This window comes from Phodopus roborovskii, unplaced genomic scaffold (assembly GCF_943737965.1).
Source record: "Phodopus roborovskii unplaced genomic scaffold, PHOROB, whole genome shotgun sequence".
Taxonomy (NCBI): Eukaryota; Metazoa; Chordata; class Mammalia; order Rodentia; family Cricetidae; genus Phodopus; species Phodopus roborovskii.
The window spans coordinates 8,538,021-8,551,910 of record NW_026126433.1 but is presented as its reverse complement, the minus strand read 5'-3'; the positions used below and the strand labels follow the sequence as shown (position 1 = coordinate 8,551,910).

The following is a 13,890-nucleotide window of genomic DNA, read 5'->3' as shown; positions in this document are numbered from 1 at the left end:
CCATCTTGTGGAGTGGGCCTTAAGTCAAGTCAAACATTAGTTACTCTCACACAATTTATGCCACCATTGCACTGGCAGATTTCAGAGAGAACACCATTAAATATCAAAAGGTTTGTGGATATTGTTCTGAGTACCCTCCTTTCCCAACTATGCTAGATCATGGGGCGGGGTGGGGGCTGTATGGAGACACCAGCTCAACTTTTCTATGTTCAGTGAGCTGTGTAGGTGTGGTCTTTAACAATGGGGCCTTGCTGTCAGTTTGTGGAGAGAAACTCAAGAGTCTTGGCAGCAGCCTGGTTGTTTGGGGAGTCCCATGAGATAACTTTGGCCAACAACTCAATTAGATGGAACCTATTCCCAGTACTGGAAACTTCATTTAGTGACAAGTTGGGGCTCTGTCTTCCTATTATTTGGTGATTTCATTTACATAACCTTCAAATATGCATATATTTTAGGTATATACATATATATGTATATATATGTATATGTATTAGGTTTTCATACTACCCCTCAAATGGCCCTTAATTTTAATTGTCTCCCATTGTGTTCCTTTTGTTGTAACCCTTCTCCCTCCCCACTTGATCTTCCCATTCTAGTCTCCTGCCCCATCCATCCATAACCATTTTACTCCTTATTCCCCTCCCCCAATTCATTACTCTGTACATAACCTCTGTGATTCTATGGATTGTAGCTTGTTATCATTGACTTAACAGCTGATATCTACATACAAACGAATACATACCATATTTGTCTTTTTGGGTCAGGGTTATCTCACTCAGGATAATATTTTTTTAGTTCCATCCATTTACTTGTAAGTTTCATGATTTCATTTTTTAAATGGCAAAGTGATATACCATTGTGTAAATAATGTACATTTTCTTTAAACATTCATCTGTTGGGGGACTTCTAAGTTGTTTTCAGATTCTGGCTATTATGAATAGAACAGCAATGAACATGGTTGGGCAAGTGTCTCTGTGGTAGGATGTAGCTTCCTTTGGGTATATGCTCAAGAATGGGATAGCTGGATCAATTCCCATCTTCCTGAGGAACTTCCACACTGATTTCCATAGTGGTTGTACAATGGATGAGTGCTCACCTTACTCCATGTCCTTGCCAGCATGAAGTGTTATTTGTTTTATTGATCTTAGCCATTCAGATGGCTGTAAGATGAAATCTCAAAGTAGTCTTGATTTACATTTCTCTGATGACTCAGGATGTTGAACTTTTCTTTAAGTGCTTCTCAGCCATTTGGATTTCCTCTTTTGAGGAAATTAGATTTTTTTTTTTTCTCACATATATCCTGATTATGGTTTCCCCTCTCTACTCCTCCCAGTTCTTCCCTACCTCCTCTCCCATCTGGGTCAACTCCCCTTCTGTATCTCACTAGAAAACAAACAGGCTTCTAAAGGACAATAAATAAAATAAAACAAAACTATCACTTTAAAATTGAACAAGACAAACCAACAGAAGGAAAAAGCCCATAAGAGAAGGTACAAAAACCAGAAACCCATTCATTTGTAAACTGAGGAATCACATAAAAACACTAAAGAACCTGGTAAAGACTGGTGAAGGCTGTGTGCGTGCTGCCACGGTCTCTGTGAATTCATATGAACTGTGATCATGTTGATTTAGAGGCCTTGTTCTCCTGGTGTCCTCCATTCCCTCTGGCTCTCACACTCTGTCTGACTCCTCTTCCACAGGGTTCTCTGACCTCTAAGGAAAGAGATTTGATGGGTACACCCTATTTAGGGCTGAGTATTCCAGAGTCTTTCTCTCTTTTCTGTATAATCTCTGGCTGTGGGTCTTAATATTTATTCTCATTGATGCAGAAAGAAGCTTCTCTGATGATGACTGAGCTAGGCACTGTAGATCTGTACCCACCTTTAAACCAGGTTATTTGTTTTCTTGGTATCTAGTTTTTATATCCTTTGCATATTAGCACTCTATTAGATATGCACATTGTGCAGCAGGTAAAAGCCATTTCCTTGCTAACTTGGCAATCTGAGTTTGATCCCTGGGACCCACATAAAGTTAAAAAGAACATACTTAATTCCATAAAGTTGTTCTCTGCTGTCCACATATGTGCTGAGTACATTCTTTCTTCTTCACATAACACGCATGCACAAATGCACCGCACGCATGCATGCACGCACACACGCGCACATGCATACACATGCATACACATGCACATGCATTCTGGGGGGGGCAGTGTGAGCTGGGGAGAAGGCTCAGCTGGTAAAGTATCCCCTGTGCAAGGATAAACACACCCATGGCTGTTCCCTAATCTTCACCACCAAATCATAAAATATTTGCAGATACAAACAGCCTTGTATTAGAGAGCTAGTATGGTGTATTCAAGGCTCTGGGAAAAAGAGATAGTACTGTGAAAATTGAAGCTGGGCATGGACATTGCCAAGGACTAGAATCCCAGCACTGGACAGAGGCTGAGGCAAGAGGAGCTACATAGTGAGAAGCCATCTTACATTCTAAAGAAACAGATGAGGATATAGCTCAGTGTAAAACCTTGCATTCATGAAACCTCCAGAGCTGCAAAATAAGTCAATTCAAACAGCAATTACTTCCCTTTCAGTGCTTTTCCATTTTGCAGGGTAATCTGATTGCTTCTGTTTTAATATTACAAGTGTGAGGAATCACTAGATTTTAAGACTTTTTCTTAGCTACTTGCCTAAAACAGCAGTGCATTGTATTTGACAGCCTACAGTATATATTCTGCTACTGGCTAGCAGTATGTATGTATAGAATAGTTTACTTGATGATTCACCTTTAATGATTGGATTTGATCATTGAGTAAGTAAACATTACAACTACCATTCTTCCAGAGTGATCATTTTAAAATTAGACTCATCTATTTCTGGCTAATTTTTACAGATGATTACTTTTCATTCTCTTTCCCACTTAAAGGTGAGTCGTTCATCTTTGCTGATAGAACAACCTGTGAAAAAGAGGCCTCTTTTGGATAATCAGGTGGTGAACTCTGTGTGTGTTCAGCCAGAGTTACAAAATAACACAAAGCACGCAGATAACTCATCTGACACAGAGATGGAAGACATGATTGCGGAAGGTCTGTGGATCTCATCAAACCTTTGATTTAACTTTGGTTTTTACTACTAGAAACAGAGTGTGGCTTTTTATTCTGCATAGATGTCCACTTGGAAAGAATTCAGTTTTACTTACATACAGTGAGTTTGTAAATACTATTAACCAACTCCATCAAAGGATGGATATATAAATTCTAGAATTGCCCAAGACATCTTGCTGCCTAGACAGTCACTCGAAGTTCTTCTATAATGTTGGGGCATCCATCTTCAACCTACAGACTATAGTGTGTCTAGAAGATTTCTCAGTGAAGCAGGAAATTTTAAACTGTCTGCCTGTATTGGCAGTTTGTCAGTCATTTTTCTGTGTCCTGCAGAATGTCTGGTAGACTCTTCCATGAAGCAGGAACCCATCTTGTTTTGGAAAATACAGCAGTCACTTTCCTATGGGTCCTGTATGTCCAGTTTGGACAGAATAAAGTCAAACAGTCCAGGCAAGAGCAGTCCCCCCCCCCCAAATAGCTAGTCTTGCCATATTGACGGCAAACCCCATAATGAGTTTTTTCAATGCTCATCTTTCTCTCTGAAGTAATTGGTATTGCCAGGAGCAGTTGTGTCTGACTGTCATGAAAAACCCTAAACCATTTTAAATGCCATATTCTGTAGGCCTTTGAAAGGTTTGAAGGCTATCTAGCCATCTCAAATATATCTCTTTATATCTAGAAAACCTAACTAACCAAACTATAAGTTTTGATTGTTATAGGTGACTATCATCTTATTTAATTATACATTAAAAGATCTGTATAAACACAATACCTAAACAAGAGAAATATACATAGAGCATAATTGACCTTAACTTTGTATCAATAAATGAAAATCTATACCAATACAAAGTATTCATTTCTATATTATATTCCTCCTTTTACCTTTAGAAAGAGATTGGTTCTGATCATTACCATTTATAACCAACTTCATTTAAATGAAAACAAATATTTATAAATATTATTTAGGAATTTGGGCATAATTCTCTTCAAACTGCCTCCTACTGTTTGGGGGTGCTGTCAAAACCATGGGGATCATGAGAAATCTGGCAAAATCCTGGCTGTAGTAGTCTGAGGCTGCATAGCTTCATCTGTTTTTGAATATTGGATCACCTGGGCCACTGCTTCAGGGAGTCTTGCTTCATCAAACCATAGTAGTCTGGAAGGAATCTACATCTTTTCATTTTCTGTGGAAACATAAAATATTTTTTCCAAAGTAACATGTCCTTAGACTTAAATTTTGAAGTCAAGGCATTTTTAAAATATATACATTGGATTAATCCAGCAGCATTTATAATCAAATGTCTTTTAGCAGCTGTTGCTCTTTCCTCAGCAATCAAACAATTCAAAGACAACACAATAACATACAGTATCCAGACTCTTTGTGCACTTTCCATCTTTACATGTCTTTTTAAAAATTTTTATTACTACTCTATTTCTTTTAACAACTTTATTCTTTTTCTTTTCTCTTCCAAGCCTACATATATTTTTAAACATATTATAAACCCTTTAAACCCTTCATCTGAATCTGTCTTTACTGTAAATCTTTATCTTTTTCTGGTCATGAGTCTTTTATCTGCTAGACAACATTGCTAAAATTAAAGCAGTGGCTCTTTTAGCTGCTGGCTTTCCAAGAAGGTGGGGGCAGGTGGCTACGTTTACCGCCAGCACTGGGAGCTATGCTCACCGCCTTGGTCTATGCTGCCACTAAGCAGCATGTTGCCAGCTTGGAGATACAGTCACTGCCACTGCCAACTGCTCATACACACCATTCAGTTGTTAGCAGAGCCTTGCAGTTTTTGCTGCTTATGCTGAGTCAGGAAGCCTCCCTTAACGGAACCATGAGTCTCTGCTTGTCTCTAGCAAAGAGCCCACCTGAGAAAATGCTGCTACCAAGAGGCTGTGCTTATCTCTGTTCTTTTATTTCTAAAATCCCTTTTTAAGGTTTTGTCAGGTTTTACATGGAAATTTGTACAACCCACATTGTTGGTACCATTTTGTAAAGAGAGCTTCTCGCAGCCGTTTGACTTCAAATAAACATACCAAGATGCTATACGAGAGATTCTTGGCCTGGCTGGTCCCACCACTCATGAGTCCCAAAAATAAACACACAGAGACATATATTAATTATGAAACTGTTGCTTGGTGGCTTGGAGTTATTGGCTAGCTCTGTCTTAATTATTAACTCTGTCTTAATTTTTAATCCATTTCTATTAATCTAAGTATTTCACATGGTGCACCCTATCCTCCTGGTGGCTACTTGATGACTGTGTCTGCCTATATTTCCCAGAATTTTCCTTGTCTGGCAGCCCCTCCTATCCTTCCTGCCTGGCCACTATCCAAACAGTGTTTTATTCATTAACCAATAAGAGAAACATATATACAGAAGAATATTCCCTATCAAATAGTTGGGCATTATGAGACTGTTTGAGATTTCAAAAGCAGAATTAATTTTATTTAATAATAAAAGGAACTATTTTATACATTGATAATATATAATCTTTATAAAATTGGTCATACACTTCAGATCTCTTAGTTAAATATTTTACATGTCCCACTAAAATCATACATGCAGAAGTTTGTCCATTTTGAAGTCGTTCTCTTCTCCACTAGGAATTTAAAGCTTTCCCTGCTGTAAGTCTTCATAGCTTAGTGCACCAAATTTATATCCCACACTCTGCTTTTGAAAACGTTCCTTCTTGTGGGCAATGAGTATATGTCACTGTCTTCATTTCTCAGGGTTTATAAATCATATATTGTTGTTTGTTTGCATATTTTAGTCATGCTGGATTCTTAGCAAAACTAATCTATGCTTATTTGTATAAATGTATTGTACAGAAAAAAAGACCATCATTTTTATGTAGAAACAAGGAATTAGTAGGAGCCCAACCACAGTAGCTTGGGATCCAAAGAAGGTGAAGAAATCCTGGTCTCACAGTGTTGTGTAACTAGAATTAGAGGCTGAAAGAAATTTTGACACACTCAGGTTTTTGTTTTTGGTTTTTTTTCCCTTTTTTAGAGACATTAGAAGAAATGGATAGTGAGTTGCTCAAGTGTGAATTCTGTGGAAAAATGGGATATCCTAATGAATTCTTACGGTCAAAACGATTCTGTACTATGTCATGTGCCAAAAGGTATGTTGGTGTTCTTGGATTTGCTGAGGGAGAACCAGTAATTTTTGCCATAAAGTCAAGACACAGTTACAGTCGAGCTTTGGTAGGACCTAGCTGTGATAACAAAGGGAAGGTTAGGTGCCATCAGCAGCCACTTACTCTGTGTCTGGTTACTAGAATTTACTAAGTGATAATTATGTGCTAATAATTCAGTTTCATACTATACGCTCACGAAGCCACAGTCATCTGGTGCAAGGGTATGCTCTGGAGAATCTCTGCTGTAGCATGACAAGTACATAATAGAATATTAGTCTCATTTTTAAAAAAGTTGTAACCAACTTTCCAAAGTAATTAGCAATAAAAATAAGATCACATAGGATTTATGTTCTAATTTGAATTTCAGTTTACTTTTAACACATGAAAAACAGTACTTTCTAATGCTGGTTAAAAAACGCTTGTAAATTTGGGAAATGGTCTGTCTTTCAGGATATTGTAAACCTCTTGACTATTGAGAAGTTTATCAAGACACTTAACACTATCTGTCATTACCCTTTGCCCAGAAACGATGACTGACTTGGTCTATAGTATACTTCCTATGGACCTCTTTAGGTCAGGGACCCTGGCATAGTGAAGTGTGTCTGACAGAGTAAGGAAGAGAGGCTGAATCAGCAGGGAATCGCTGCTGCTGTTTCCAAGGCTACTTAGCTGTCAGTCTTGGAGAGCTAAATATACAAGCAGCAACTGCCAACACAAAGCTAGTTCCTTCCTTTCCTCAGTAGTAAGCTTTGTCACCTGTTGTTAATTAGAAATCAAAATTTCACTTTGCTGAGCCCACAGATAAACTCATGTGAACCCAGCAGGGCTTCTTCGGTTCTCTCAGCGGCTCTCAGGGACATTTGCATCGTTAGAAGACAAATAGTTCATTAATTCTCATAGTATTCCTTACTTCTGTCTCTTATAGTTTCATAAAACATAGATAAACAAAATTACATTTGTTATTCTTGAATAGTGATCAATAACAAAATTAATGTCTGTGTTCTTTGCCTCCAAGAATATCTGTGCACTGTGTGTGTGGCTGATGTGGAAGCCAGAAGAGGGCCTTGGATCCTCTAGAACTGGGGGGGTGCAGGCAGTTGTGAGCCTCCACTGTGTGCTGAGACTCAAACCCTGGTCTCCACATGTGCATATGCATCTGCACACATATGTGCTCCAGTACCCACACATATGCATATGCACACTCCTTTCCACACACACTAAAAACAGTAAGACAAAACAAAACCCAATATACTTCTTGTAAAATAGCTTAAATAAGCACTGGAAATATACAGAATATCTCTTCTGGAACCATGGATTTTCTTGTTGCTTTGCAAATTATCTTATGCATTTTGCAGGTTTCTCATTATTCTCTAATCAGGAAAAAATACCATTACTTTGTTATAGGTATACAGTATTACTTTTGAGGTATTGCAGTCCTTATTATCTAGTACTTACTATGTCACAATTGTTTTAAAATTACACTTAATTCTAAATGGGGTGTCCATGTGTTGCTTAATTTTTCTTTGTTGAATTTCTTAGGTACAACGTTAGCTGTTCTAAAAAATTTGCACTAAGTCGTTGGAATCGTAAGCCTGATAATCAAAGTCTTGGGCATCGGGGCCGTCGTCCAAGTGGCCCTGAAGGAACAGCAAGAGAACATATCCTTAGGCAGGTCTGTAGAAAGTTTGCTTCAATATACATTGTCCTTTTCAGAAGTGCAAGGAAAGTGCAATGCTGTATTTTACTTTACTGCATTTTCCAGCTTCCAATTACTTATCCATCTGCAGAAGAAGACTTGGCTTCTCATGAAGATTCTGTGCCCTCTGCTATGACAACTCGTCTGCGCAGGCAGAGTGAACGGGAAAGAGAACGTGAGCTTCGAGATGTGAGAATTAGGAAAATGCCTGAGAACAGTGACTTGCTCCCAGTTGCACAGACAGAGCCCTCTATATGGACGGTCGATGATGTCTGGGCCTTCATCCATTCTTTGCCTGGTATGTGACTCATCACACTAGCCTGGATGTTTTTCTTGTGCCTTCACAAGAAAATGATGTAAAGTTCATCCATACCCTTGGCATTAAAGGCTAGAGAAACTGTGTGTGTAAATATAATGGCATTTAATATTGAAATGGGATCTGCTTCCTCTTACTTATTCCTCAACATGACTCTGTACTCTTTCATACCCCAGATTAGTACAAATGGACTAGTCCTGCCATTGCTCTGGTGCCCCAACTGGTGGATGATAAGGTTCTCTCTGTTCCAGTCTGATTCTCTCGAGAGGGCAGGAGAGGGGGTCAGACACTTCTCCCTTTCTGCTTTCTGTTTCCTAATAATTTCCCTCTTCATTTCTTCAGCTAACCCTTTTTGAAACCGAAACAAGAAAGTGTGTGTGTGTGTGTGTGTGTGTGTGTGTGTGTGTGTGTGTGTGTTTGTGTTTGAAAGCTAATCAATACTATAGAGTAGGGTAGACTTGATCCCTTTGTAAAATATTACATCCTTATGCCTGCCTGCCTGCCTGCTCTCTCTACTTCCTCACCAGTTTCAGCTTCCTTTCTCTTTAAGTAATAGTCTTTATGGTGGTCAAAGATGGTGGGGCCTTTGCTTGCAGTGAGACTCACCCTAAATGTATGACCTTATGAACCTAGAAAATGAGATTTTAAAAATGTGTTTCCTTCTGGTCTCATTGTGAGTTGTACCATTCCCATTCTTCAAGCTTTCTAGAAGAGTACATCTCACGTGGGTTATTTATCAGATACTTAAAACAAAAACATAATTCTTTATTGATTTTTTTTGGGGGGGACTTTCATATCATGTTCCCCAATCCCACTCACCCCAGTCCCTCCATATTGAGCTAACTAAATTGAGATATTGTTCCTTTGAACATAACCAAAGTTTCAGAAGCAAACAGTTGAAGGAAATAAATTTAGAAATAGTAATTTAAAAACTGTCATCCTAAATTTTACCTTCTATACTGACTCCAAAACTTTATTTTATTTTATTTTTTTTTATTTTTTTTTTATTTTTTTATGCATATAGAGTATTTTTTATTTAATTTTATATAACAAAGTCCAATTAAATGAAAACAAACATTTATACACAATATTTGGGAATTTGGGGGGCGCGTCTTGGGGGATGGTGATCCTAGCTGTAGTCTGTAGGGCTGTTTTGTCCAGCTGCAAAACTTTATTTTATATCACAGCTTTTTAAATGCAAAATTTAGAAACAAAATTTCTAACAAAACAAGGTATTTTTTAACAAATTTATTTAAGCAAAATAAAAAATGGGATTGTTTAAAGGGAGTATATTTCATGTAAATTTATAAGCACCTGCATAAGAAAAATAAGCTGTATATTAATAGCTGTTGGACTCTGCTAAACTTGATCTCTTCGGGGTTAGTGGACCTTACTGATGATTGTTTTAATATTTAAGGAAATAAAACTAAATTTTTTGTTTCAGACCAGTTTAGCTGTCTTAACACTGGAGTCCACCCCACTCTGATCACCCAGGGCTTGACGTTTTGCCCTGCTCTGCAGTCTGTTTCCCAAGGGGTGTGTAGTATGTCTGTGAACCTGGGTTCTTACTAGGGCAACGTATTTTTCCCTTTGGGTAGGGGAGTTGCTTTATAGCCTAATGAAATTAATTGTCCCAAATAACCAGCAAATTGTGCTGGGCCATAAGAACATCACTTTGAGTGTTGTTTTTATGGCAGTTCCCTAGTAACTGGGTGTTGTACCACTCTGGACTGCTTCTTTAGATCAGATCTTGACCTTGCTCTTTCTTCATTTGAGTTCAGCAGCCATAGCCCAAACTGGACAATCCATTCTTGTCTTATGCACTTAGGAACACTGCATGTCATTGAGAAGAAACAGCGTTGATTAGTTCTATTTAGTCTGTCCATCCTCCCTTCCTATCTCCCTCTCTTCCTTTCTCCCTAACCCCTCCTTCCCTCTCTCTCTCTCCTCCCCCAATGAAATGGGAGCATTTCTGAATTGCTTTAATGAACCAAATAATACTATTTGTGCAATCAGTTATTGCCTTTCCAAAAGTTTTCCTCAGGGTATCCTAGGGTAAATCTTCTGTGAAGTGTTTCTCTTTCTTTCTGCCTCTCTGGCATTTATAAATAACTTTCTGAGCTTATTCAACATTGTTTCTTTTTCCTGAGTATTTTTAGAAGCTTTTCTCAATAGTAGGAATGAATTTATACATTTTGTGATCTCTTAATTTTCTTTCCAGGTACGATGGGCTTCCTTGTAATCAGGGCACCTGTATTTACCCCTGGGTTTCTGTTATCTTTGTGGTATCATGCTATTAAATATTCATTGGGACTATGTTAAAGTTTCCAAGTTGCAAATTCATATCTCAGAGCTGTTATCAGAGAGAAAATTAACACAACTTGGGTGCATTAGCAATTCTCCACAGAACACTTCTGGTTACCTTCTGTATTAACTTTTAGTGAGCTGCCCTTTCAGAAAGATTATTCTATAGTGATCTGTGAATCTGGATTGGATTTCTGTGAAGGAATCATCTCTTTAAAGTATAACTGTTTACTGTCTTTGGGGATGGTTATTCTGTAGTGTTGAGTGGCACTTGGTGTCTTTCCTGTAACGTTAGTGAGGTCATTTTGTAAGTAGAATGTTTTGATTGAGATTTCAAAGTGGGAGAAGTGAGTATGGACACTGGGAAGTTCAGCTGGGACATGAGCAGGGCCAGTGCCTTCCCTAGAGCTCTCCACTTTATCAGGGTGAGTGAGGCAGCCTCATTTGTGTGTGCGTGTGCTGTACTCAGTGCTTGGCTTCAGACACTCATAGTGAGAGCTGCTGTCCATCAGGGTGTCAGTCTCTCACAAAACTTTAACTCAGAGTATCTTGAATACTTAAAAAGAAAATCTTGGTTTGTTTGTTTGTTTTTTTCCAGTGAGTTTCTAGATGTCTACTTGCTTGTCTCCCTCCCTTTCTATGAGTTTATTTTCTGTGCTAATGATGCTTTTTGTGGTTGGCTTGAAAAAATTGGGATCTAAAAATGACAAGAATGTGTGTTATTTAATCTTGCAGTTTCCCAGTACACTTTGAAACTATTTTACCAATAACTTTACTGTCTACCTACAAGCAGCCATCTGGAAAGGAACCTAGTCAAGAGGAAGGATAGCATGTTTGGTGTTTCCTCTCAGGGAACTCTTGTGGAGATCTGGTGGTCCTCACCCTCCTCATTCCTCATTTCTGAATCTAAGTAAGCCTACCTTCTTTCTCTCCTTCCCTGGTTGTTAAAAATAAGACTGGAGACAAGAGTGTTAGTTCTTCCATAAAAGAAGGATGAAATCACAACTAGATGCAAGTTTAGTCAGTTTTGTTAAGAGCTACGTCTGGGAAAAGAAAAAGGGCTTTTCTATGGTGAGTAATCTTGCTTCATTATATGGTTTCTTATGTGTGGTACATGGGCAAAGCCATACAAATTTTATACAGGATCTTGCAATCTAAATTTTTGAACATATGAGAAATTACCAAAAATAGAGAAATTGAAAAGGTGGCTGCTGTATAAGATGCAGTAAAGAGAAATAAAAGACAGTGAGGAACACTGAGGAAAATGATGGCCCCACAAATGAACACACAGTGAAACATGTTACTGCTACAGATAGCTCTACAGTGGATGACATTTTTCCAGTTCATCCTTTCTCCACCCATCCTTATGTAAATGTGTGTATGATACACTGTAGTGCTTTGGGGGTACTCCTGGGTCTGTAGGGTAGGCCTAGTTATCTTACTACAAGCTAGAGGGCGACATTTACAATGGAAAGGAGAACTGTCCTAGCAAACATTGTTTTCCAAGGTGCAAATTAACCATTTCCTTTTTCCATCTGTTTCCTGTGATTCCCCATGGAATACTGATTTGAATACAAAAGGGCAGTAAAGCTGTTGGATGTTGTTCTTAAACCAACTTTTATAATCTTACTATCAGAAAAGCTGCTTTCATGCTCTTGCATTCTGTGCTCTATGGGCTCCTTAGTTCATTGCCTAACTTAGTGTTCTTTTTCCCATGACAGGGAGTGATTGGGTATTTTGGTTCAGTTGGCAAGAGCCTGCATTAGGTTGAGGCTATGTACTGCTTACTTGGCAGGAGATTGCCCTGTAGTATTTTGTTTTGTATGTTTCTTTGTTGTTGTTTTTTTGTTTTTGTTTTTTGTTTGTTTGTTTTAGTCCCCCCCCCAAAGTGATGATAAGGAGTGCTGAGGGCTGTGGTGATGTGTTCAGGGGTAGAGCACTTGCCTGCCATCCCCTGGGTTGGGTTCTGGGCTCTGGGTTCTGTTCCTAACACCACTAGGGGGCGGGGTGGGGCTATGGCACTTTTCTGTGATCCCAGCATGTATGTGGGAAAGCAGGATAACAAGATCAGCCTATAGGCTACATAGACTATTCAAAGAGAAAATGAACAATAGAAATGAGCTTAGTGATGTTAAGCTTTGAAGTTGACATTACAAGTTGAGCAGTGTGATGTATGTCAGCAGTCTTGTAATGTGTTAGTACAACAATCTTGGGAGGGTTGTTATGTCCTAAAGGAAAAATAAAGTACTTTAGACATATTTGAAGTTAGGTGAATTCAAAGAAGGTACAGGTGACAATGAAAATTTAATCTGACACTTGAGAAAATATTTCCAGATTATCATTTATGGAAAAACATTTTATTCCTTTCTGCCTATATGTGAAGTTATGTTATGGGAAGATGAGCCCATGAAGTATAAAATCTCAGAATGAGAAGTCCTTAGTGCAATGTATTGTCTGATCCCTTTTACCTTTTGCTATTATTTCTGCAATGTTTTTAGGGCAAATAAACTCTTTCCTTGGTTTTGACTTCTTCAATGATGAACCCCAGGCTTACCAGGACATTGGTTTAGCAGCCTCTGTTATAGACTCACAGGCCCAGGGACAGCAGAACTGTCACTGCTAGGAGCTCCATCTAATTGTGTGTAACTCTAACTCTTCTTTCCTGGAATTACAGGCTGCCAGGATGTTGCAGATGAATTCCGGGCACAAGAGATTGATGGACAGGCCCTGCTCTTGCTAAAAGAAGACCATCTCATGAGTGCAATGAATATCAAGCTGGGCCCAGCCCTGAAGATCTGTGCACGCATCAACTCTCTGAAGGACTCTTAACAGGAACCCAAGGCTTTCATGTGCTATCAGTTTTACTCCTCTTAGTAGGTAAAGGTAAAGCCTCATTTGGCTGAGAATGTTAGGCTGATGATGGAAGGCCAAGCACACTGGGACCGCACTTCCAGTGCCGACATTTCTCTTCATGTACCCTGACTCATCATACATTTTCATAATTAGCCAACATTGGTGAAGTTAATTTTACCAATTACATACCACACCAAAAGACTTGTTATAGAGGCCCATATTTTTCAAAGAAACACATACTAGATAATTTTTTAAAGGTAATATTTATCATTAATATAAAAGAATCCTTTTAAAGTAATTATTGATTTACACTCTCCCTCCTTTGATTCTGTTTTCTTACATGTTTTTCTACCCTGTTTGTTTTCCAAAGGTTATCATAGAAATATAGAGTAATTTAGGAAACCATTGACAGAATTTAATGCAATGAAATATCAGTATGTTTTCAAAACATATCTTCCAGACAAATGCTTTGGCT

The 13,890-nt window shown here is 38.4% G+C and overlaps 1 protein-coding gene across 5 annotated transcripts in view; it reads left to right on the top strand.

Annotated features, from left to right (window-relative positions):
• Positions 1 to 13,672, top strand: part of Phc3 (polyhomeotic homolog 3) — a 51,794-nt gene extending 38,122 nt beyond the window's left edge. For 4 of the 5 annotated variants that reach the window (XM_051185866.1, XM_051185865.1, XM_051185864.1 and 1 more), the window contains 5 exons: positions 2,923 to 3,082; positions 6,117 to 6,231; positions 7,786 to 7,918; positions 8,009 to 8,240; positions 13,237 to 13,672. In XM_051185866.1, coding sequence (XP_051041823.1) covers positions 2,923 to 3,082; positions 6,117 to 6,231; positions 7,786 to 7,918; positions 8,009 to 8,240; positions 13,237 to 13,391 — 795 coding nt within the window. In that variant the 3' untranslated portion in view covers positions 13,392 to 13,672. Of the gene's footprint in view, positions 1 to 2,922; positions 3,083 to 6,116; positions 6,232 to 7,785; positions 7,919 to 8,008; positions 8,241 to 13,236 lie in introns of those variants that run through there. The other variant, XM_051185867.1, reaches the window with a different exon arrangement.
• The last annotated feature ends 218 nt before the right edge of the window (positions 13,673 to 13,890 follow it).